This window comes from Lycium barbarum, chromosome 11 (assembly GCF_019175385.1).
Source record: "Lycium barbarum isolate Lr01 chromosome 11, ASM1917538v2, whole genome shotgun sequence".
NCBI lineage: Eukaryota > Viridiplantae > Streptophyta > Magnoliopsida > Solanales > Solanaceae > Lycium > Lycium barbarum.
In genome coordinates this window covers 32343850-32367616 of record NC_083347.1, presented here as the reverse complement: position 1 = coordinate 32367616, position 23767 = coordinate 32343850, and the positions used below count along the sequence as shown (strand labels likewise).

Sequence of the window (23767 nt, the reverse complement as noted above, 5' to 3'; positions counted from 1 at the left end):
TAAAAGAAATTCTACTAGTTATCAATAAAAGACTAACAAAAATAACAAACTAATGTTAAATCAAAAAAACTTACCTCGGGCGCCGTCATGCGGTCTAACTGATCCCTAAACGGGAGAATGACATGGTGCGTCTCCACACCTCTGGTATGGCCTCGCGACCATCTCCGTGCGTATGGCATATCCTCAACAATATAGTCATCGGGAGGGTGAGCAGCTATGGGCTGAAAAGGTCTCAACCTAGTCCACACCCATATCTGTCATAGTCATCAAAAAAATTATTTATCACTCGTTGTTTCGAAAAAATATATTTAGTGTTTTTTTACACACTTAAATATATTACCTGAAGAAGAGGGCCAAATGCAGCGACCTTAATCCTCTCGCTCATAGAGGCTCGATCAAATTCTCTGTACATGTAAGCTAGGACAGCGGCGCCCCAACTGTAACATCCCAGTTGGTCTAGATCCTCAATAAAGAGCAGATACCTCATGCTCATATCCGCACCCGACGTGTTCGGGAACATGATGCCCCCGAATATGATGAGAAGATATAAGCGAGCACGCCGGTCAACATCAACCTGAGGTTGCCTCGCCAATCGGATGTTGTAGATGTACGAGGCGCAAGTGATCATGGAGGGAGGACCGCAACACTCGACTCCGTCCACTCATATCCCTCTGATGAGGCACGAAACCAGTGAGCCTAGTCAACTCCTGGGGATACGACAAGTGCAGAGGCTCCACTCTATACAATGCCTGTCCATCAATATGTAGATTATAAATCACATCGACATCCTGCAGGGTGATGGTAGCCTCGCCAATGCGGAGATGAAATGTATGGGTCTCCGGTCGCCAGCGCTTAATCATGGCCGTCACTAGAGCCCTATCGTGCACAAGCCGACCAATCTCGATGCACCGGTAGATACCGCCCCGACGTAGTATATCTATGACACGAGGATCTGGGGAATAGCCTCTAGAATATCCAATGCTGACTCCCCCGAATGGGTACGGACCACTCTACTAGAGGATACCGGTGCATCCCATACCTACTGGGACCTATGCTCATGCTGTAGATAAAGTACCCCTCTATTGTCGAAGGGCCCCGGCTCCATGGAAGTGTCATATCTATTTTAGGCATTTTAAATTAATCATTAATACATGAAGTAAGGATTAAAGTGGTATATTTTTTACGCATTTTAAATTAATCATTATTTTTTTAATTAATCTCTAATACGTAGTATTAGTTATGTAATCTTTTATCGAGAAATTGTACAAAGGATTGAATCCTAAACTAAGGATTTTCAATTTCTAATTAGCAAATAAATAAATTAACAATAAAAGATATAAAGATTAATAATTAACAAATCAAAAAATTAACAATTAGCTAGCAAAAAATTAGCATATAATTAATAAATAAACAATTAACTAACTAATCAAATAATTAACAAATAAACAATTGGCTTAACAAAAACTAAATAAATAATTAGCTAGTCTAACAATTGAAATAACTAATCTAACACTTAACAAATACTAAATAAACAATTAATTAGCAATTAACAAATTAACAACAAATAAACAAATTAAAAAATTAAAAAACGGGCAGAAACAGCCCTTTTGCGCACAAAAAAAGTGCGTAAAAGTTTTTTTTTTGTCCATATCCGCAAATCATACACAATAGTAACGCTTAGGTTAATAATGTAATAGAAAAATCGTAGTAAAATACCTAGATTGAAGCTTTGATTTTGAGTTTTTGAATTGAATTATACGCCGCTTTATTGCGAAGAAACTTGTTCCTAGACTTCAATATACCAAAAATATTGACTTTTGGGTCGGAAATCAATAAGAAAACGATGTTTTTGATCGCGTGGGACCTCGGAAAGCGACCTTTAATGGCTGATTTTTTTATTTTTTTTTAATTGGGGGACCAGTGGTGGGAAGAAGGAAAGGGTCGATTTATTTTAGGTCTTTTACGCACAGATTCTGTGCGTAAAAGAACTTTGTGTAAAACTACACTTTGGTCCTTTTACGCACAGAATCTGTGCGTAAAGCCTATTCTGATTCTTTTTTTTTTAATGGATTATTTTGGTTCCAAAAATTTATTTTTGGGTTACAAAAGTCTTGGGTCCTGTCATTACCTCTGAAATACTTGTAACATAAACCTGAAAGCCACGCGTTTAGCTTCCATAATAATGTCTTGGCCAGCTCGGATTAGTGGATTATATATTATAAGTGAATGAATACATATTGTATTCTAATTAACATAATTATTGCATATCAGAAGATGTTTACCAAATTGGAATAAACGTTGAATGCAGTTGAATTTCTGAAATATTATATCAAAAGATCTTAGCGGACAAAAAAAAGATTATATTACAGGAGAAAGCAATTCATCCCAACAACTGTTTGCGAACATATTCATTATGTTAGACTAGACGCAACGTGTTGAGTAATTTGGTTAGAAATTAGAAGCAACTCAAATCTTCTAATATCAAGTACCTGCTAAAAGGAAAACCTCTCTGGGTAAAAACTGCAAAATGCAAATCAAATACCTTCAATAAATTTACTAGCACATTACAAATGACTCGGATTACTTTTATGTACTTGCATATTGCAACTTTGCAAGAATATTAGCAATGCCCGACTAACTCAAGTAGCTTGTATCGAATGCATTTGCAAATTCGTATAATCGATTTCCTACCCCCTTTCCCCTATACTCCTATCGAAAAACCAAATCACTTCAAAATTTGACATACATGGGATGAGTTAAATCAAAAGAGGAAACATCAAAAAAGAACATGAGGTACAGGATTTCTAGAAGCCCCAAGCGCAAACTATGGCACAAAAACTTGCGAGCCTCTGGACCGAGCTCTCCATTTTGACTTGGCACCATCAAATCAGACTTCACCGTAACCCTTTTTTGCGCTGGCTTTCTTTTTAGTCTTAGCTCGCCTTGCGGACAGCACTGCTGATGCACTCTTACCTTCAAGATTCTTTGTTAGCTTCACAATGCTTGCCATACCTTTTCGTGCTGCTGCCCGATGTTCAGGCCTCCGGCTCATCATCTTGCGGTCAAGGGGCCAGTAGGCATAGGGCTCAAGTTTGTCTTTCCTCTTCACATCACCACCCGCCTTCTTGCTAGCATACTCAGTTCCAGTGTAGGCCCATCCTGAATCAGATGTTTTCCTCCGCTTCACAGTTTTCTTTGAGCTCTCAGAAAAGCGACTTCCTGCTTTGCTCCTTACATCCAAGTTATCAGTAGGTGGCTTGACTCGTTTTTGCTTCTTATCTCCCTCATGAATAATCAAACGGCCTTCAGAGTCTATCTCTGCCTCATCGTCAGACTCAGGCTTCCGCTTGAGATTGCCAGATGCTCTAAGAGCTGACCTAGTCTTCTTCTGGTCAAGTAAGTCGAGCGGCTCATCATCTAATTGATCAAACAGATCTTCCTGCAAACTCTTGGCTGCTTTCCGTGTTTTCTTGGACCTGGAAATATGGCATACACCCACTCATCTTACAGTGAAATATAGTCTAAATGCATCATTAATTTCCTTTAAAAATCTACATTAACTTCCAACGTACTGTAAAGATGCTTTGGAGTCTTAATCCCACTCACCGTAATAAAGATGCTTTGGAGTCTGATACTAATGTAGCCTTGCTCCTACGACCAGCAGTAGTTTTCGTGTCCATAGATTCTGCATCACTATTCTCAGATTCTCCATCATCAAACTCGGAAAAGATTTTTGTATGATTCCATCTGCTTAGCCTGTAAAAGGATGGAGAAGTTAATACCACAAGTACTAAAATAATACTTGACAAGATACCAAGGCATTGAAATGATAAGCTTCTTATCCATGCAAGACAGATGAGAACCAAAGAGCCATTGTCCACCTTATTTAGGATAAATGTGAAGATTTTGATACTAATACTGGTAACAGTCAAAAAAGAGGTAAACATTTTTTTCCTGATAAATTAACTTGTTCCAACCCAACAAAGGTACATAAAATACTCCAATATGTTTTAGTCGCTTCACCGTGTGTCAAGCATCCAATATTCTTGTGTGTATTGTTCTAACTTCAGTATGCAGGTATATGGATTAAAGAGAACAACCTTGATGTTGTTGCTTTTGTCATACGAGATCTGCTTTCTTCAGAATTCGAGGCGAGGCTCCTATCTCTTCGCTCCTTTATCTGCTTTTTCATCAGAAGAATAAATAACTCATCTGGCATTTAATATCCCACAAGCATTTTCACGGGTTTTAGCCCAGTTCATAACTAACCTTTCTTATGTTGGTAAGGAGTTTCATGTGCTCTTCAGGCATCACCTCTTTTACAGCATCCAATCCACACTTCTTGATAAGCATTTCAATAAGCAGCTTAACCTATAAAACATAACATGCACCCAGCCGCCTTTCAATCGACAAGAGATCTTTATAACAGAAAAGAGATTACACGGACCAAAATTAGATAAGACCATTGAAGATGGACTAATTGCATACAGAACCAAAACTAACTCAATCCACAGTTGTTTAGGATCTAGGAGAAAAGCAAAAACCTTGGCTTTGAAATGGTTCTTGGTATTATCTTGCCAACCAAGAAGGGCCTCTACCATGCTCCTTAAATGTGCTTGCAATCCCTCAGCCGGCGACTTTGTGACCAGTACCTTCAACAGCCCTAAATTAGCCTGCATTCAAGATAAGTTTCAGGTGACAAAGACTTCAGAAGATGGCAGTGAACTCTCGTTTTCAAAGATAAAGTCTTAATGCAGACACCTTAATTATTTCTTTGTTCCCTCTCTGAAGGAGAAGAAATGTTAATGGTAGGACACTGTAAGCAGCAGAAACAAGATCTGTAAATTCATAGGCCAGGCGAGCTAAGCCTTTAACCGCTGCACTGATCATATGAGGTGTTTCCCCGGCAAGACCCCCAGCAATCTGCAAGTGAAACGTGAAATGTCAAGGACAATGATGCTTGTCAGACTGAAAGAGGCCAGTCCATTACGTAAATTCATCAAATCATTCCTTATCATACCATATTGAAAAGCTGCTGCAGGTTCTCCTTTCTGCCACTTCTTTCTTCATCTGCGTAAGCATGGCCAATCTTGACAAGAATCTCGTACGCTCGGTTCCTTGTTTTCTTGTTAGCCTTATATGAAATCCTCAAATAACTCAGCACATAATCAAATACTTATGCTGTAAACATTATAAACTGTCCTTCCCATTACGCAGCCAAGACTAGTTAATGGTGAGAAATTATTACGTTATGAACTTCTAAAAACTCATGGCAAAATGATCATGAAAGAAGAAAGTAACTGTTTTAGGAATAAACTTGACCTTTTTACTAAGTTACCCAATCATAAAGAGAAATCAAAAACCATTTGAGGCTATGAAAAAACAAAACAATCTTCACTCAGGTTTTGCTGTAATTCAAGGATAGAAACCATGACTATAAGAAAAATAAGTAGAAGAATGACGACAATTGGAAAATGCAAAGCTCAAGGAAAAGATAAAAATCAAGACCACGAATTTTGGAGTGAAATATCAGCAGAAGGAACAAGACTAACTGTAAATTGATGGAGGTAAAAGATGAGAAAACAAAAATGAGGATACAAGTGTAGTTTGTGAAATCATATTCCATCAGAATCCTACAAAGACTACTTAGCCCATCGTAGTTCAGAATACCGTTTCACATGTAAAGACTAATTAACTTATAGCACGCGTAGGTTAGGGACTCTTAAAAGTTTGACGACACAAATACTACCTAGAAAAAGAAAAGCAAAATTCATGATGATAACATTGATAATAGCTGGCAACTTGTTGCCACAGAAACTAGCAAAGGGCTCAAAACTGATAATAATACAGTACAAATCTTTAAATTATTAAATAATAAGAGATCACTCTTTTTCCTATAGATTCATCCCATTATTCTGCAATTATGCAAATGAAAATTAATTTATAATTATCTTGTCATTGTATTAATAGCAGTACTCTTGGTTGAGAAATAGAATGTCAAGATATTGAACTGTGCACTTTCCATAGTCAAGGTCCCCAGAAAACGATTCATGAAAATTATCTCACGAGTCATGACACTGCTTATTGCAGCACAAGGTTAGAGTTGCCGTAAGTTCCATTTAGCTAATCACCACTGCTTGGTACCACTTTAACAACTATGGGAGAAAATCATGAAGGATAACTGGGCAGATTAACAGCAATATAAATTCCTTTGGAAAAGAAATATTGGCCAACTCTAGAGTGGAACTCCTTCACAATTAATAAATATACCTCTTTGAGTGCAAGCAAAATTTCAGTCATAAAAGAAGTAATACTGTCCCGCCTCCTTTGTTCTGATTCATCCTGTAGAATGCAATAAACTGTTAAAAGAGTTTGCAGAATTCGGTAAGAATTTGCATAAACTGAGGCATCTCAGCATTTATCCACAAGAGGATAATCCTCACCTTCATAACATGGACAATTAAAAAGTATAGGCAGTCAAGTCTGTAACGTTTGGCTGAAAAATGACATGCAGGTAGTGCTTCAATCATCAAATTAAGCAGCTCTTCGGGCATACTTGAAATAAATTCATCATGGTCCTGTACAAGAAGTTGCAAAACTTATTAGCCACAAAATAAATGTGCCAAAATATAAAAAATTATCATAAAAGAGATGCTTTAACAGTGTAGTTCAGAATTCTAAGTTGCTCAGACTCGGGTGCGGGTTTCCGATACGGGTGTGGATCTAGAGGTCGGATCCATCATGATCTAAATTTTAAGATTCCGGGATACAGATTCATGTATGGATACGGGTGCGGGGATTCGGCTAAAAAAAAAAATTCAAATATCTGAAATTAGAATCATAAAACCTAAATTATGTGGAAAACTTGAGGAAGAAATATTGATCAATAGGAGAATCCCAGAGGAGACAATAGGAAAAAGAGTGACATAGAAATTTCAATATACAAGGTATTCCATTTTCTTCAATTCCACCTTAGTTTTTGTTTTGATTATAGAAATCATTGGATCTGTCCGGAATTTCTCCGTCAATTTTGGTCAAAGTATCCAAAATCGGTTGACCAGATCAGGTACGGATCCCACACCCATGTCGTGTCGACACGGGTGCGGCACCGAATGTTAAGAGCCCAAGCAACTTAGGTTCAGATTACTAGCTTCAGAATAAGGACAAGGACATAAATTATTTTCATGCAAAGTTCAATCTTGGAACATCATTCAATTGGGTGCCATCGAATGATATCCGCATTAACATGAAAGGCCTGCATCACCTTTCCTCTGAATATTTTGAAGCATGATAACGATATTTCACAAAGCTTACTCAACTCACAAGTTATCTTATAGTTGTTCTAATTTTTTGGAAATCACCGTCCAGTGCTAGATAAATTAAGAAGAATTCTAAGAAGAAACTACAACAATAACTTTACATGATACTTGGTGACAACACTTACCTGAAGGATCATGGAGAGAACTTTATATGCCTTCTTCTGGATCAAGCCTTCCTCGTCCTGTGCCTCATATTAGTTATTAAACCTTCTATATCGAGAAGCTGAAAAGTGCAGAAGCAAACTTATAACTGCTACCAACCTTTAAAGCACTCTTTAAAGCATCAAACAGCACACCAATTTCTTGAGCATTTAAACCAGGCAAGAATGAAACTGCCAGATCAAATAACTGCGCCCTAAATGATAGAAGCAAGAGATATTGATGTTCTTAACACAAAGGAAAAATAACTCAACGGCAGAACTAATTAAACAAATGTGATTTGCTCATTTTACCTCTGTGAAGAAGAACTTTTACTGGATGAGTCGTCAATCTGCATTGAATAGGATTTTTTGTCCTCCTCTGCCTCCCCAACTTCTTGGGTCACCTTCAAAAGCTCCCGCATGGTTTTCGTAAATAGCCCTCTTACTACCCTTTTGTTTCCTTTGGATGGGTGGTTTTTTTTAACTTCCACTTTGTCAGCAATAGAGGCCAATACACCAATTGTTCTCTGTACTTAATACTTGGATTATAAAAAAATGCGCAAGCAAAATATTTTCCAACAATTTTCCTAAAAAGTAAGTCAAATTTTCATATATCGCAAATTTTCAGATATCACGACTTTGGAAAAAAACAGTGGCCAATTCACCAATTATGATTCCTACAGGCACATACATCATCAACAAATTATGATTTTTGTAGGTACATGCGTCAGCAAAAACACCAGACAGAAAATGGATATATCACAAAAAAATATTCAACACACAATCTGTTGGACTCCAATAACAGACTTTGTCAACAGCTGAAAAGAAACTGAAATACTATAAGATAGTGTTACTCTAATCGACAAATGTGACAAGACTAGTAAGGATCTCAGTTGAAAGATATGCAATGTGATGGATAACTAAAGGTGCAAACCTAAAAAATTAGACGAACAAGGACAAAGGTTAGGCAGAACCTTACAGAGCATTTTTTTTCTTAAATCAAAAGCACCTACTACCTCCATAACAATAATGCGTTGATTTGGAGCAAAAGGATTGAATAGACCAATTCTCAGTCTAAACTTGGACACTGATTAGAACACTTTTTGTAAAAGGAAAAAAGATTAGGCCAACATAATGCTAATAATTTTTTAACGGTAAAATAATGTTAATAATAATATCAACAAGAAGTTTATTATATACAAATTTAACCTGATTATAGAACAATTCAGGCAATTGGGAAAAAGAGCATTCATGTGCTGAGTCTTGGTTTACTTAAAACACCATATAGTAGGTTGATGAAGCTTGATCGCAGTTTCCTTGGTTCAGCTGCTTCACTTTTATAAGAAATACATAGAACAGTTAAGAGATGTGGCCTTTTGGAGCGATCGCTTGATAACATCTTTGGAGCAGAAAAAAAAAAGGAGTGTTTTCCTTTCATATTACGTATCACGTGGAAAAGCACTAAACACATATGTTCAGAGTGTCGAAATAGCTACAGGCACACAAACTATTATGAAAGACGTAATTCCAACAGCTTCTTTGGTTTCTCACATGCCACTGAGGGAATCTGTAGAATGTGCATTTTTTCATTTCTTTTTTCCTTTCCATTGTAGTGTTTCTCTAATGCAATTGTGACTGTGATCCAAAAATTCATATATCAATTAAAATATCCAAAAGAAATCCATACATCCTAGTAATTCCACATTGGGATATTACACAAGGGCTAGTATCCTTTTTAAACTAACCTGCAAAAATCCACAAGTATCATTAGAGGATTGCAAGAAGACTTCACGGAGAACAGGCAGCAGTTCATGAGCAGAAACGCTCAACGCGTTCAAGTTATCATCTGCAACTTGCTGGTTGTAATGTGCAATGGCTCGTTCTCTGGGAACACTTATTCCAGTATCAGACAAATCCACTTCCCCTTCTATAATGCTCTTGTTCTGCTGAATGAGGATCTCCAAACTGGAGCATATTATCCCACAAACATCAGGCTCTTCATGTATAGCTTTACAGAAAACCTTCTCTAGATCCTTGAAGCTTTCAGCAGTGTCCACAGGGTAATTGCAAAATGAAGGTAACAATGACCACAATGAGTACACGATTCCATCAATAGTTCTCGCTGAATATATCTTTCCCTCGCGGTCAAGCTGGCACAAAACATACAAATAAGCTCACCGTGTAAATAAAAGAGAGGAGGGGTAGATATAGAATCAGACATACCATTGCAGACCTCTGCTTCATAGCTCCAACCATCGACAAAATCGAGTTGGTAAAAAAACTCAAATGTGCACCAACAATGTTTTGCTTTAAAATTGGGAAAAGCCAGATGTTGGACTCTGATAAATCTTGTGCGTCCAATTTAAGAGGAACAAGAGTTAGAAAAGATTCAGGTCCCATTGCACCAACAGCTGATCCAACACATTCGTGCAGCTGTTATCAACAAATCCTTAAATAATCAGCATATTCTATCAGATAAGAAAATGCTACAGCTAAACAGATACTCACAAATCATATCTCAAAGAACATTAACAAATTAAATAAAAAAGCAAGTCCACAAGGGAAAAGATCCCCAGCTAAGACAACAACATCATACCCAGTGGAATCCCACAATATGAGGTTTGGGGAGGGTAAAGTATACGCAGACCTTACCCCCACCTTGGAAGGTAGGGAGGTTATTTCCGAAAGACCCTCGGCTCAAGAGAAAACAAGACAAAAAAGTCAGATAAGAACAAGCATATCAAAACAATATGAAAATGGAGAAATAACAAAAGCGAGAAAGTCATAATAAAACAGTCTGGAAAGACAAGACCCAACAAATATAAGCAGAAATCAAAGGGTAATAAATGATAGAGCAAAACTACGACTACTAGGACGAAAGAATTAAGTGAAACTACCTACTAGCCTTCTGTCCTAATCTAAGTCCTCCACAACCTCCTATCTAAGGTCATGTCCTCGGTAAGCTGAAATTGTGTCATGTCCTGTTTAATCACCTCTTCCAAATACTTCTTTGGCCTACCTCTACCTCTCTAAACCGTCCATAGCCAACATCTCACACCTCCGCACTGGAGCAGCTATGTCTCTCCTCTTCACATGCCCAAACCATCCTACCTCTACCTCTCTAAACCGTCCATAGCCAACATCTCACACCTCCGCACTGGAGCAGCTATGTCTCTCCTCTTCACATGCCCAAACCATCTCAGCCTCACTTCCCGCATCTTGTCCTCCATCGATGCCACTCCCACCTTATCCCGGATATCTTCATTTCTAATCCTATCTCTCCTAGTCCACCGCAACATTCTCATTTCCGCGACTTTCATCTTCTGAACGTGAGAGTTCTTAACTGGTCAATACTCTACCCTGTACAACAAAGACGGTCTAACCACCACTTTGTAGAACTTTAAGTTTTGGCGGCACTTTCTTGTCACACAGCATTTCGGAAGCGAGCCTCTATTTCATCCCCCCTGCACCAATACGATGTGTGACATTATCGTCGATATCCCCATTTCCTTGTATATATAGACCCAAGATACTTGGAACTTCTTTTCTTTTGGATGACCTGGGTACTAAGCCTCACTTCCACGCCAGCCTCACGTTGTACGCCACTGAACCTGCACCCCAAGAACTCTGTCTTGATCCTACTCAACTTGAACACTTGAACCCTTAAGACTCCAACGTCTGTCTCCAACCCTCCAGCTTAGCGTTAACTCCGTTGCGAGTCTCGTCAATCAAGACTATGTCATCTACTAACAACATACACCATGGCACCTCACCTTGAATTTGTCGCGTCAATCCATCCATCACCAAGGAAAATAAAAAACGGGCTAAAAGCTCTGAGTCTACTCCTACTGTCCTTACCCTGGTCTTTTTTTTTTAAACTGGTAATTGTGTATTCATCAGCATTTAGGACATGCTGGAGACCTTCAAAAGTGTTACAGTAGGAACATAAAAAAAGGAAATAGAAATACTTAAAGAGATTTTAATAAATCTACAAACTGATTTATATCTTCTAATCCTATTTCTTAAGACCAAAAGTAGAAAGATACTATGCAATTCCATTTGACTTTCTGAAGGGAACTGGATCTATTTTCAAAACACCTATCATTCCTCTCCCTCCAAACTGTCCACCATATGCAGTGTGGGATTATCCTCCACCATTTCTTTTGACTCTTACTGCCTCCCCTCTTCATCCAACAGCTAAGTAAATCTGCAGTGTGTTCAGGCATAGTCCAGTGTGTCTCTGTTATGTTGAGAAATAAGGACCACAGTTGTGTAGTGAATTTGCAGTGTAGAAATAGATGCTTGTTGGTTTCATCTGTTTCCTTGCACAAGAAACATCTGGAAACTATGATGGCACCTTTTCTCTTTAGAACTTCATGTGTTAAACAAGCCCTCTTTGCCACCAACCATGTGAAGCATTTCACCTTGTTTGGAGCTGGGCACTTCCATAAGTTTCTCCAAAGCTTTGATTGCTCTCTATTCTGTAGATTACACTCCCTTTTATAAGCCCTTTTTCCTGAGAATTTCCCATCACTATTATGCTTCCATCTCAGAGTGTCTGGTTCATTGTTGGTGCCACTGAAATCACCAATTTTGCTTGACAAGTCGGCCACCCTTTCCACCTCCCAATCATTCAACAGTCTTCTGAAATTTAAGTTCCAGCCCTATGCACTCCACATCTCATCTATTGTGCTTTCTGGATTATTGCATAGAATAAACAAGTCTGGAAATATTTCCCTCAATGGAACTTGCTCCTTCCAAGAGTCTTTCCAAAATTTCACTCTTTTTCCATCTTCTACAATCATCTGCATATTACTTTCCATCTTGGGTTATAGAGCTCTGATTGTTTTCCATGCTCCAACACCATAAGTGCCAGTGCTCACTCTAGTACACCAAGGATTGAGTTCACCAAACTTGCACTTGATCACCTCTTTCCATAACGCATTCTCCTCACTGTTGTACCTCCATAGCCACTTCATCAACAGACAATTATTCTGTGCTTTCAAGTTTCTAATGCCCAATCCACCCCTTCCTTTATCTCTCTTTATTGTCTGCCATTTAACCAGATTATAACCTTTGCCCTCTCTGCAGCCATGCCATAAGAACTCCCTTCTGAGTCTATCCAATTTCTTCTGAACATAGGAGGGTAAAGGAAATAATGACATTAGATATGTGGGAAGAGAATCTAGAATATAATTGATAAGAATAAGTCTTCCTCCTAAAGATAAGTATTGTGCCTTCCACTTTGCCAATTTTTTTTTTCTGTTTTCTCTACTATTCTATCCCAAATTTCCCTTACTTTGTGTTTGCTGCCAAGAGGCATGCGTAGATAAGTTGTAGGCAAAATATCCACTCTACATCCTAAAATGAGAGCAAGAGTCTGTATGTTTGGTACCTCTTTTATTGAAAACAAACTGGTTTTCCCCCAATTTACCTTTAGGCCGGAAAATGCTTCAAATAGTGTCAAGATCATTCTTATGTAACCAATCTGTTCGACCTTGGGCTCGCAAAATATCACTGTGTCATCTGCATACTGGAGATGACATATCTCTTCTCTACCCCCCGATATCCCATATCTCAAAACCTTTAATCCACCTATTCTGCAAAGCTATCCTCATGAAGCTATCAAAACCCTCCATTGCAATTATGAACAGGAAAGGGGACAATGGGTCACCCTGCCTAAGTCCTCTTTTGGAAGGGAAAAAACCTACAGGTTCTCCATTCACAAGAACAGAGAACTTAACAGTTTTAATGCAAAAGTCTATCCATTTCAGCCACTTCTCACCAAAGCCCATTTGTCTAAGGATGCTCAACAAAAATTTCTAATTAACATGGTCATAAGCTTTTTCTATGTCCAATTTACACATGACACCTGCTTCTACCCCTTTGATTCTGGAGTCCACACATTCGCTGGCAATAAGTGCAGCATCCATGATTTGTCTCCCTTTTATAAAAGCCATTTGATGCTTGTTCACCAGATTATCAACTACACTTTGAGCCTTTCAGCTAGTAGCTTTGAAACCCCACCTATGAGACTTGTAGGTCTGAAGTCCTTCAACTCTGATGCTCCTGCTTTTTTGGGGATCAATGCTATAAACGTAGCATTAAAGCTTTTCTCAAACTTCATAAACCCCACCTATGAGACTTGTAGGTCTGAAGTCTTTCAACTCTGATGCTCCTGCTTTTTGGGGGATCAATGCTATAAACGTACCATTAAAGCTTTTCTCAAACTTCTGATTCTCATGAAAATATTGAATGGTTTTCAGTATGTCATCTTTCATTATCTCCCAGAAAGTTAAATAGAATGACATAGGAAATCCATCAGGCCCAGGTGCCTTCTCCATAACACACATTTTTATGCATTCCAGAACTTCTGCTTCATCAAATTGTCTTTGAAGCCACTCTTGCTCTTCCATAGTAATCCCTCTGACTTCATGTACTACCAGATCTGGCCTCCATTCCTCTGTTTCTTTGTAAAGAGTCTTGTAGAAGTTTTGGATTGCTTCTTTGACGTCCTCCGGGTCTGTTACCTCATTTCCCCCCCCCCCCCCCCCCCCCCACAGTCAGGTTATCAATGGAATTAACCCTTTTGTGAGCTATTGTTATCCTGTGAAAGTATTGTGTATTTTTGTCTCCCTGTTTCAGCCATTGTATCCTGGTTCTTTGCTTCCAAGCTATTTCTTCGTTTCTTGCTACTTCCTCATATTCCATAGCTAAATTTGACTTTTGTACTGCCTCATCATTTGTAAGAATTCTTTGCTCTTGTACAGCCTCCCAATTAGCCAATTGATTTAGAATATCCTCCTTCCTCTATTTCTAGTTGCCCCTGTTATTTTTACTCTAGTCCTTCAGTTTTTCTTTTAACATTTTCAACTTTTCAGCCAGAACAAAGCCAGGCCTCCCGTCTACCACAAATGATCCCCACCACAGTTTCACATTTTCCTTGAACCCCACTACTCCCATCCACCAGTTCTCAAATCTAAAGTAAGACTTTTTGAAGTTCAACTCTCCACAAGATAGCAAAATAGGATTATGATCAGATCATATCTTAGGCAAAACTGATTGTTTAATAAGAGTGAATTGTTTCTCCCATGTTGAAGAGTAGAGGAATCTATCAATTTTGGAAGCACTTCTATGATTTTCACCTCTTCTCCATGTGAAGGAACCTCCAAATAAAGGAGGATCCACTAACTCCAATTCTTCTATGCATTCAGAGAACTCAACCATAGCTCTATTGATTCTCAGACAATTTGTTCTCTCAATAGGGTATCAGATAACATTAAAGTCGCCCCTCACCACCCACGGCCCTGCACACCTTTCCTTCATTGAGTAAAGCTCCCCCCATAGTTCCCTTCTTTCAATTTTTTTACAGTCAGCATAGACAGCTGTTAGAAACCAAGTAAAATCTGAGTTTTGTCCCGTCATTTTACAAGTTATACATTGATTGCCACACTCCACCATCTCCCCTTCCCACACTCTCCTATCCCATAAGATCAGTATTCTTCCACTAGTCCCAACAGCCTCCAAATACACCTCCCCCACCCATCTACCCACCAATTTAGTTTCTACCAAAATGTATACATCTACTACCCACTGATTAATCAGTCCCGACTAATCCCCTCTTTCTATCCTCATTGAGCCCCCTCACATTCCATGACACCATTTGTATTCTCATTGATGACTAATAGCTAGATTCCTCCCTCTAGTTCTAGGTTCACCATCTTTGAACTTCATATCAAAAATAAGGTTCCAAATCTCCTTTGGAACAGTGTTGTTGATGTTAATTGAAGCTTTGACCTTTCCTGCTTGTCTTTCTTTTTTTTTTTTGATTAAGCACCGGGTGTCCGAGGCTCTTTGAGCCCCGACTAATCCCGGGGGTGCACAGGCCCTCGGCAAGGAGTTTCCCGCAAGTGCACCACGGATAATTCAGGGTTTTACCCAGTCCGATGGCCCTCAGAAATTGTTTGCACCCAGTGGGTTTCGAACTTGAGACCTTGAAAGGGAGCACCCCAAGGCTCAAGCCAATTGCCACCAGGCCAACCCCTGAGGGTTCCTGCTTGTCTTTCCATATATCTCTTTTGGTCCAGTTTCATACACAAAGCATATGCTTCCTTCTTGCATCCCCTTATAGCTGCTCCAAACAGTTGGCCTAATTTGATGACATTGAGATGGACCCAAATAGTGGCCCTAGCCTCTATCATCTCCTCTGTAAGATTTTCTTCTATGCATAAATGTATTGGTTCATAGGAAACCAATTGATTATCATAGACTTCCAGAAAAGGTGACTCTTTTTCATCCATGGAACTTATGGATATCTCCCCCTCAATCATAAGAGTACCATCTCCTTGAGTTGAGTTCTTAGCATAGAGATCCTCTGGTACTTGGTACTTGATGTCTCTGGTTGTGTGTGTCTGCTACCATCTGCATGTGTTGTTCAAAGGGCTGTCTTGAATCTCCCAAACCCAAATTAATGAATTCTGCAAAAGGTTCTGTGAACTTAATTTTTCTGGGCTTGTTCAAAAGGCCCATTTGCTGTTTCTTTTGGGCTTGTAAAATTTCATACACTTTCATAATAGCTTTACTTAAATCAGTGGCCCCACTCCCCCTAGTCACGTGCTCTTGAGCTCGTGTAAGTGCTTCTTCTTTCAAATTTGAAATAATTAGATCGGTGGCCCCACTCCCACTAGCCACGTGCCTTTAGTCCTTACCCATTATCCTTTCTGTGTAAACATCGATATCTGATGAACTATCCGTAGCTCTGCCCTTTCCTTTTACTGCTACGACTTCTCTGCTTTTCTCAGGGACCTCTCTTACCTCTGCCTCAACTTTTTCATCCACGCTGTCATCTCGAGAAAAGGTTTCATCCCCCATCACCGGTCTGTAAGTTGTCGGCGACTCAAACCACACCGGAAAAGAGTAAGTCAACCCATTATCGACTATCTCTACTTCCGTTAGGATCTTCTCCTTCGGTCCTTTAACCTTGATTCTTGCCCATCTCAAGTGATTTTTGAGTTCTGTCTCCTCTTTGTTTTCTTGCCAATCCCCACAATTATCACCTATCTTCTTCATCACCTCTTTGTTCCAGAGCTGCAATGGAAGCCCTAACACTCTTATCCAGAACCAAAACCAGTCAAACTTCGTTTCTTCTGGGTAAGCTCCTTTGGTCGGTGACCACCAGTTGAGTTTCAGAATCGAGCCTTGTCTTCTCCATTCACCCATGATAACATGTTTTGCAGCCTTCCTTGTTTGAAATTCGAATAGAAAAAGAAATCCATTCATGTCATACACCTGAACATTCTGAGCCCCCTTCCATGTCTGTTGGGCCCAATTTCGAACATCATTGCGAACTGGCGCATCTTCTCCTCCACAGAACCTCCCAACAAGACATCTGCTGAGAAGGCTCCTGTTATCAATGTTAGAGGAAGTCTTCAGCATCACATCTTCCTTAATTACTACTATTTCTTTCTGACTCCATTTGCTTTTATGTAGAGCTTCTTTGTAATTCCCCTTCCCAATGATTGTATTAGGGTTTAGTTCCCCTGTTGTAATAAGTGCTCCCTTTTTCTCTGCCTCCTCTTAATGAAGTTTTCCACTTTTGTTACCAAACACCCCCATCCCTCATTTAATGTATTTTCAGGTATAATAATCATTGATCTGCTCTGTCCTTTGACCGAAATAACTGATATGAACCGGCCATATTTATTGAACTTTTGTGAGCAATAAATATTTGTCGAGAAGTCACGGCATCTCCATGATTTGAAGCTTTTCCCCCTGTTCGCTGTTGCTTCCTTTAGCCTTTTGCATAGCCAAAGTAAAGCTCCCCTGCTCAAAACCATACGTCTGATAGACAGTCTATTACTTTCCACCCAGTCGAACCAAGTCTCAGATGAAGAAATTGTCTCCGTTAGATCATATGATTCCCCCCCCCCCCCCCGGTCTGAAATATAACCTATTTTCCATGGAGAAAAGAAACCAGAAGGGAATAAAAGAAAAAGAAAAAGAGGCTTAGATGGAACTCCAATGGCAGAAGACCACCAGAACAGTGAGGAACTCGAAACCTAGGTCTGGCCGAGTTTCTTTCTGTGTGAGAGAGGATCAGAAGAAGGTGCTATGATGATGAGGAAGGTCACTGTGGCTGTGGAAGAGATTCTGTAAGAGATTCGAGAAGGGAGAAAGTTTAGAAGGGGGGTTGGAAGAGATCGGGAAGTGTTTTGGGAGAGAGAAGATTGGTGGGTCATGTCGGAATATAGCTTCTGATGGTCGGCGTGTGGGTTTGAGGAGAGAAAGAAGAAAGAAGGTGTTTTGGGACTTACCTCGACATCCGTGCCTGAGAGCATTTTAAAAAAGTTTTTGAGGTTCGAAAACAATCTTTACCCTGGTCTTGGCTCCATCATACATGTCCTTAGTCGCTCTAATGTACGCTACAGGTACACCTTTAGCCTCCAAGCATCTCGATAGAACCTCTCTTGGCACTTTGTCATAAGCCTTTTCTAGCTCAATGAATACCATGTGCAAGTCCCTCTTCCGCTCCCTATACTGCTCCACCAATCTCCTAACAATATGAGATCCCCAGCTAAGAAGCAACCTATATTTCCACGGATAATGGTTAGGGACCCTGGTCAGTCTCTGCCAATATTTTTGAAGCGGGAGGTTATTTGAGTAACTAGCCAAGCAGGTCTCAGACTTATATATTTTCATGGTTCTTGTTTCCAACTGAATCCACTTTTAGGTGAGAAAGAAGATCCATATAAGGCAAGATCATAATTGTGCAGAATATCATACATACTCCATTACATGACTAATAAGATGCACAAGGTATACATAGCCTCATTGGAGAATACGAGAGCCACTAATGTTTCAGAAACCAACATTACTTTGAGCAATAAAGTGAAGCATGTTAGTCAATCATCCTTACTATGACACTTGTATGTTGTGTCAAACAGATGGATACAAATTCGTTGCACTGAATCACACTGTCGGAATTAGTGATGATATGGACAGTTCAAGAAGTCGAGCTGACCGCATTTGGAAATTGATGGTGTTGATGAAAGACAAAAGGTTAGGCACCCCCACTAAATGCACCATCTAAAAATCAAGAGCCATTATAAATAAGTGTTCAACAAAATCATTGATTATATCTGTAGGTATATATGGTTTTTATAGTATATCTCACACTTAGGAATAAATATATCTCCTAACATAACAATCACCAGCAGGAGCCCACTGATCCTTTCTTTGTCTGGCCTCAGCTACTCTTTTTTTAATTCTCAACTGTCTCTATTCTATATTTTTCCCAGTCAATTCTCAAGTTGGTACCGGAGCGGGATCTGTCCTGTTTTTGTTTCAGAGGGTCTTGCCATTTGGTAGAATAAAATATTATCTACACAGCATTGCTCCGAGATGTCTTCAAACGAAGACTGAAGTGCTACTCCATCCTTTTTCTCTACATCTTATGCTTTCAGGAATTTCCGTGCATACTTTACCAACATCTACTCAAATTTTCTTTTTCTTTTTTGTTTTTTTGTTTTGAAAAAGTCCAACAGCTACTGAAAATTACATATCAAATTCTTAAAAAAAAAAATTACCTATCAAGTTCTATTATTTACTCATTTAGTGGGATCAAGTTGATCTAGATAGATATCCATATGACCATATACTTAAATTTTTATTCATTTCCTTTCCTTTGTCCAAACAAATCTATTTAAAAACCTGCAATGTCCTCTCATCATTGTGATAAATTTGATTTCTTATGCTGTTTAATCAAATATATTTAAATGCATGTAAAATATTAGCTTGTCTTTTTAATGAAAGAACATTACCTTGTTTTACCAATCAGACAATTTTAATTTTTGGCCAATCTAATCATTTTGGTTTTGCTTAAACTGCATCTGCCATGCCAATTCAGTTTTAATTTTTCCTTTCTGATCCTACTTTCTAGATACATAATTTTATTTGTTCACTTGCAACCTTTAAAGTAATAGGAACATAAAACATTGTTATCATTTTTTGAGATCTCTATTAGATGCAAGGTTTGAGAGCAGTAACATTACTGTATTATTAATTGCAAAGACAAATTTGATCATTTATTCACATTGTCACTCAGATATCAAATAGGAAAAATGACTGAAACTGCTGCCTAAAAGGTCGAAATGCAAATAGCAGCAACATCTGAATAAATAGGTGAGCGGAAGAAAATAAAAAGAAGAAAAGAACTCCTCCCACGATATCATGGTTAACCATGACAAAAGTCATTTCCATGATTAAGCAACCCCAAAAGCAAGGCTCACCTGTCTACGGTACGGAAAGTCTTCATCTGGCAGCTTTTGCATATCAGCCAAACTCTGAAGTGTTCCCTTTAGAAGGTGAGCAGAATAGCAACCTAAAAAGAAATCAATGGAAGGTACCAATTTGCATGTCATTCCCTGGTTGATGTTTTGGAAGAAAGCAACACGAAAATTAAATCTAGCTCCCTACATCACCAATTCCATTCAGTGATAGAGATAATATCTTCAAGATAAAAGTATATGCCTGTGTACATTATCCACACACACACACACACATATCAGGAAGCAGCTGAGCATATACATCACTTACTATTGGCATAATCAGTAGTAGAATACTAAAAAGGAAAGCAAGATCAACAATAAAGTACTCAGTTTTTTCGAAGTGAGTATAATTTTAGGAAGTCCCAATCCATGAACATTGTTTTGAATTAGCGTCAAAGGTGCCGTTTGGCCATAAAAATTATTCACTTTTTTCCGGTTTTTTTTTTCACTTTTTTCACTTTTGGGCGTTTGGCCATAAATATTCCGAATACAAGAATACCAAAAACTCAAAAAACTTGTTTTTCAAAAAGATTTCACTTTTTTCACTTTTTTACAATTACAGTTCACCAAAAACTACAATTTCAAAAACTATGGCCAAACACAACTCCAACTTCAAAAATTCCAAAAAAAGTGAATTTGTTTTTGGTATTTATGGCCAAACGGCACCAAAAACTATGTACTAATTTTAGGAAGTCCAAATCCATGAACATTGATTTGAATCAGTGTCAAAAACTATGTACACAAAATATTTTAGACCATTCAACAACTTGAAACTAACTATTGAGTTTTAGAACTTAAGATGACTATACATATTTTAAAGATAATAAATAGTGCAATCACCTAGCTTATCAAACATGGCGACCACTACTTGAAATGACATGTCCCAGACTGCTCCATAGTGATAGGTAAGCAAGCTCTCAATTGTGGCACAGATTTTCTCAATAATAGTTGGTCCAGATTTTCTCATATCAGTACTAGAATCAATTATGTTATCCACACCCTGTTTGATCAAGTTTTCATCAATGCATTCATGTATTAAGATCTTGAGTGCCTCCAGTGCAGCCCTTATAGCTTCCTCGTGTTCAGAACCCAGTACATCTGAAAGGCCATAAAGTAAATAAGTAATAGTGAAACAACAACTACCAAAATCAGAATTGGACACAAAAAGAACTAAGCTGGTAGGTGCAGTGAAAGCCTTTTTCCCCTTCTTTTTTTTTTTGCATGAAACAGATTGAATTCTTAACATTATTTTATTCAGAAGAATGTAATCTATGCAAGGTAAGAGAATAGGAAAAATACCCACCACTAAGAGAGTTGAACATCACAGGAAGCTTAACCACACACAATTGCCTGTTAATTGAATATACCCTTCTCATCCCAATGCCAAGCAAGCGAGCTGTGAATGTCAAAGTATCACCAGATGACTCATTTGCAGAAACCGAAGCAGCTAATGAACCCAAGAGGTCCAGAAGCACTTCTGGGGATATTTCTGCTGTTGGATGGATACAAAGAGCATTCAAACCATCTGTAATGCGCCTATTAACAAGAGGCTGACGCAATTCCAATAAGGATTTGAAGTACTTCAAAGTGCTATTCAAGTACTTTGAAGACATAAAAGGAAGACAAAGTTTCAGAGCATCCAGCACGTGTAAGACTTCTTGTGCTCCTTTGGGTCTTTCAGAGGCATTTCCAGTTGTTCCTCCTGCAAGTAGAAGGGACCTTTCAAAGAGGTTTGTGATGGCTTCACTTGCAGGTGCCAATAGAGGAGCAAGCATAGGTGATGACTGAAAGTTTTGCAGGACATCGCGAAGACAATTATGTGACATCTTTCTCACCTATCCAATCAACCAACCCAAAACAGAAGAAAAGTCACTGAATGAGCTTGACCTTCCTAACTTTTTAGTTGAAGAAATACGTATATGAAAAGAATAGCTAGAATATTATCCATAATATTATGAGCAAACGGATATCTTATATCTGTCTTTGCAGGGGATTGGAGTCCATGTAAACTAAAAAAAAATCCTTTATCTGTTTTGACCATTATATTTTCTCATTCCTTTGTTTTCTCATCAAACTCAACTTGGTAACAAAATAATCGCAAAGAAGGATCATAGCTGGGCATGGCTGTAGCCAATAACTTTTTGAAATAAACATTATCTTAATTGTTGACCCACAAAAAGATCATTCTGCTCGTACACACATCTTTCACGACACAAACCATATAACTTTGTTACCATCATAACTTGTTGAAATTGAAAAACTTAGATTCTGTAAAACACGGGTCCTATTCATCATATTACCATATAGGAAAGTTCTAAACTTGTATATTATTTATAAAAGAAGTTCTAAGCTTGTACTAGCACAGTCTATTACTTAGTTGATAAAGCTATCTTGTGCCTTAAAAATCCTTTTAATACGGTGCTGCTTGCAAGATAAAAGATCCCAGCTCAACCTTTGCTCTAACAAGAAACACGGACTGAATAATATAAAGACTAACATTAGAAAATACCCTGAAAACCGCTCTTTAAGTAGCCCTTTTTCATATAATGAAAAAGACCATTCCACATCAGATTATCTCAAATCAAATCACCTTTCCGACATTTATAATTCCCATATTGTTAAAGAGGTAGTACTTGATAGATTAACCAAAAGACACTACAATAATCAAATTTCTTATCAAAACTATTAAATAAACAAGGAAAGTAGTGACCTTTTGTCGATCATCCATTATATACCCAATAAACACACCATAGAGTTGAGCAACACCAGACCAGTTCCCTTTATCCCCCACAATTAACAAATGCATTACACACTTCAAGCACGAAACAACCCCTTCAACACCAATATTCTTCAATCCAAGAAGTTGAATCATAATATCCGACAAAAACCCATATTTATTCATCAAAATCCCTTTCTTTATTCTCGGAACAATGAGTGACAAAATCGCGGAAAGTGCATCAATAAGATGTGACGGGGGTCCTTCAGGGCCCACCGCAGTATATAATCGTTGGAGCGACAAGCAAGTCGGTCCGAAATACGCAATTGGTGTAAGAGGGAAGTTCTGGTCTCTTAACTCTTGTGACATTGTACCAATGGCGGTGCAAATGTGGACGTGGTGCTCGTTATTCGATTCGCTAAATTGCAATAATACGGTGTTGCAGAAGTCATCTGAGGTGTTTTCAGCTAAAGGGTGTTCCATTTCAATGCCTTCCATAGTCCTGCAGAACTCAACAATAAGTTTTTATGTTATTCTTTACTTGTAAAAACGCAAATTAGCATGGAAATTACCATAGGAAGCAAGCAAGAACATGCATTTAATTGTTTTTAATCACTAACACAGCATCTTAAACCAATTCACCAATAATTTATAATATTATATTAGTGAAAAATTGATTCTTAATTAGAATAGCAATTACGATAGGAAGTAAGTACGAACATGTATTAAGTAGAAGTAAATACAGACTTACTAAAAATTTTGATTTACCAGACAAAGAGAGTACCTTTTTGATTTCGTCCGAGGAGGAAGAGAAGAGAGGACTATGCTGCAGAAAGAGGTGGAGCAGGAGGGTTTTGCCAAGATTTTAAGGAATTTGGGCTTCTAATTTGAACTACTTATGATGAATTTGGGCTTGACCTCACAAATGTTTTGGCCAATTTGCACGATTGTCCTTATCCAAGGGTGGTCTTTAATTTTTGGCCTTTGCTCTTCGACCCCCTGCTCAGTAAAACAAATAAAAAAATAGCACGGCAGAGTTTCGTAGAAAAATTAGGCCTATAGCATTCCAGCACACTAAAATGAAAAAAAAGGCAAAATTTTGCAAGACAAACTTTTGCCATAAGGCAGAAGGCATAACTAAATTCTGCCTTATAAGGCAGATTTTTAGCGAAGTCTTGCCTTGTGAAATTTTTTTGGTTTTTTACTGAACAACGGGTTCTAACACAGAACCTCAGGGTATTTTCAGCCACTTTTTTAAGTGAATGG

The 23767-nt window shown here is 38.4% G+C and overlaps 1 protein-coding gene across 1 annotated transcript; it reads right to left on the bottom strand.

Annotated features, from left to right (window-relative positions):
- Positions 1-2528: 2528 nt before the first annotated feature.
- On the bottom strand, positions 2529-23422 carry LOC132618605 (uncharacterized). Its single transcript, XM_060333639.1, has 19 exons — positions 23286-23422; positions 22496-23003; positions 21089-21620; positions 20626-20883; positions 19747-19838; positions 9683-9892; positions 9205-9609; positions 7772-7986; positions 7581-7674; positions 7445-7501; positions 6444-6578; positions 6271-6342; positions 5021-5134; positions 4762-4923; positions 4545-4673; positions 4270-4371; positions 4101-4180; positions 3607-3756; positions 2529-3476 (listed from the first exon to the last, which is right to left on the bottom strand). The coding sequence occupies exons 2-19, from the start codon at positions 22997-22999 to the stop codon at positions 2888-2890; spliced, it is 3900 nt and encodes a 1299-aa protein (XP_060189622.1). The 5' UTR covers positions 23000-23003; positions 23286-23422; the 3' UTR covers positions 2529-2887.
- Positions 23423-23767: the final 345 nt, after the last annotated feature.

Coding starts and splice junctions, on each gene's coding strand:
- LOC132618605 (XM_060333639.1), bottom strand. CDS start 22,999: ATGGAAGGCATTGAAATGGAACACCCTTTAGCTGAAAACACCTCAGAT. Junction 4,674..4,761: donor GGAACAAAGAAATAATTAAG/GTGTCTGCATTA, acceptor TCTTGAATGCAG/GCTAATTTAGGGCTGTTGAA. Junction 4,372..4,544: donor AGAACCATTTCAAAGCCAAG/GTTTTTGCTTTT, acceptor TATGTTTTATAG/GTTAAGCTGCTTATTGAAAT.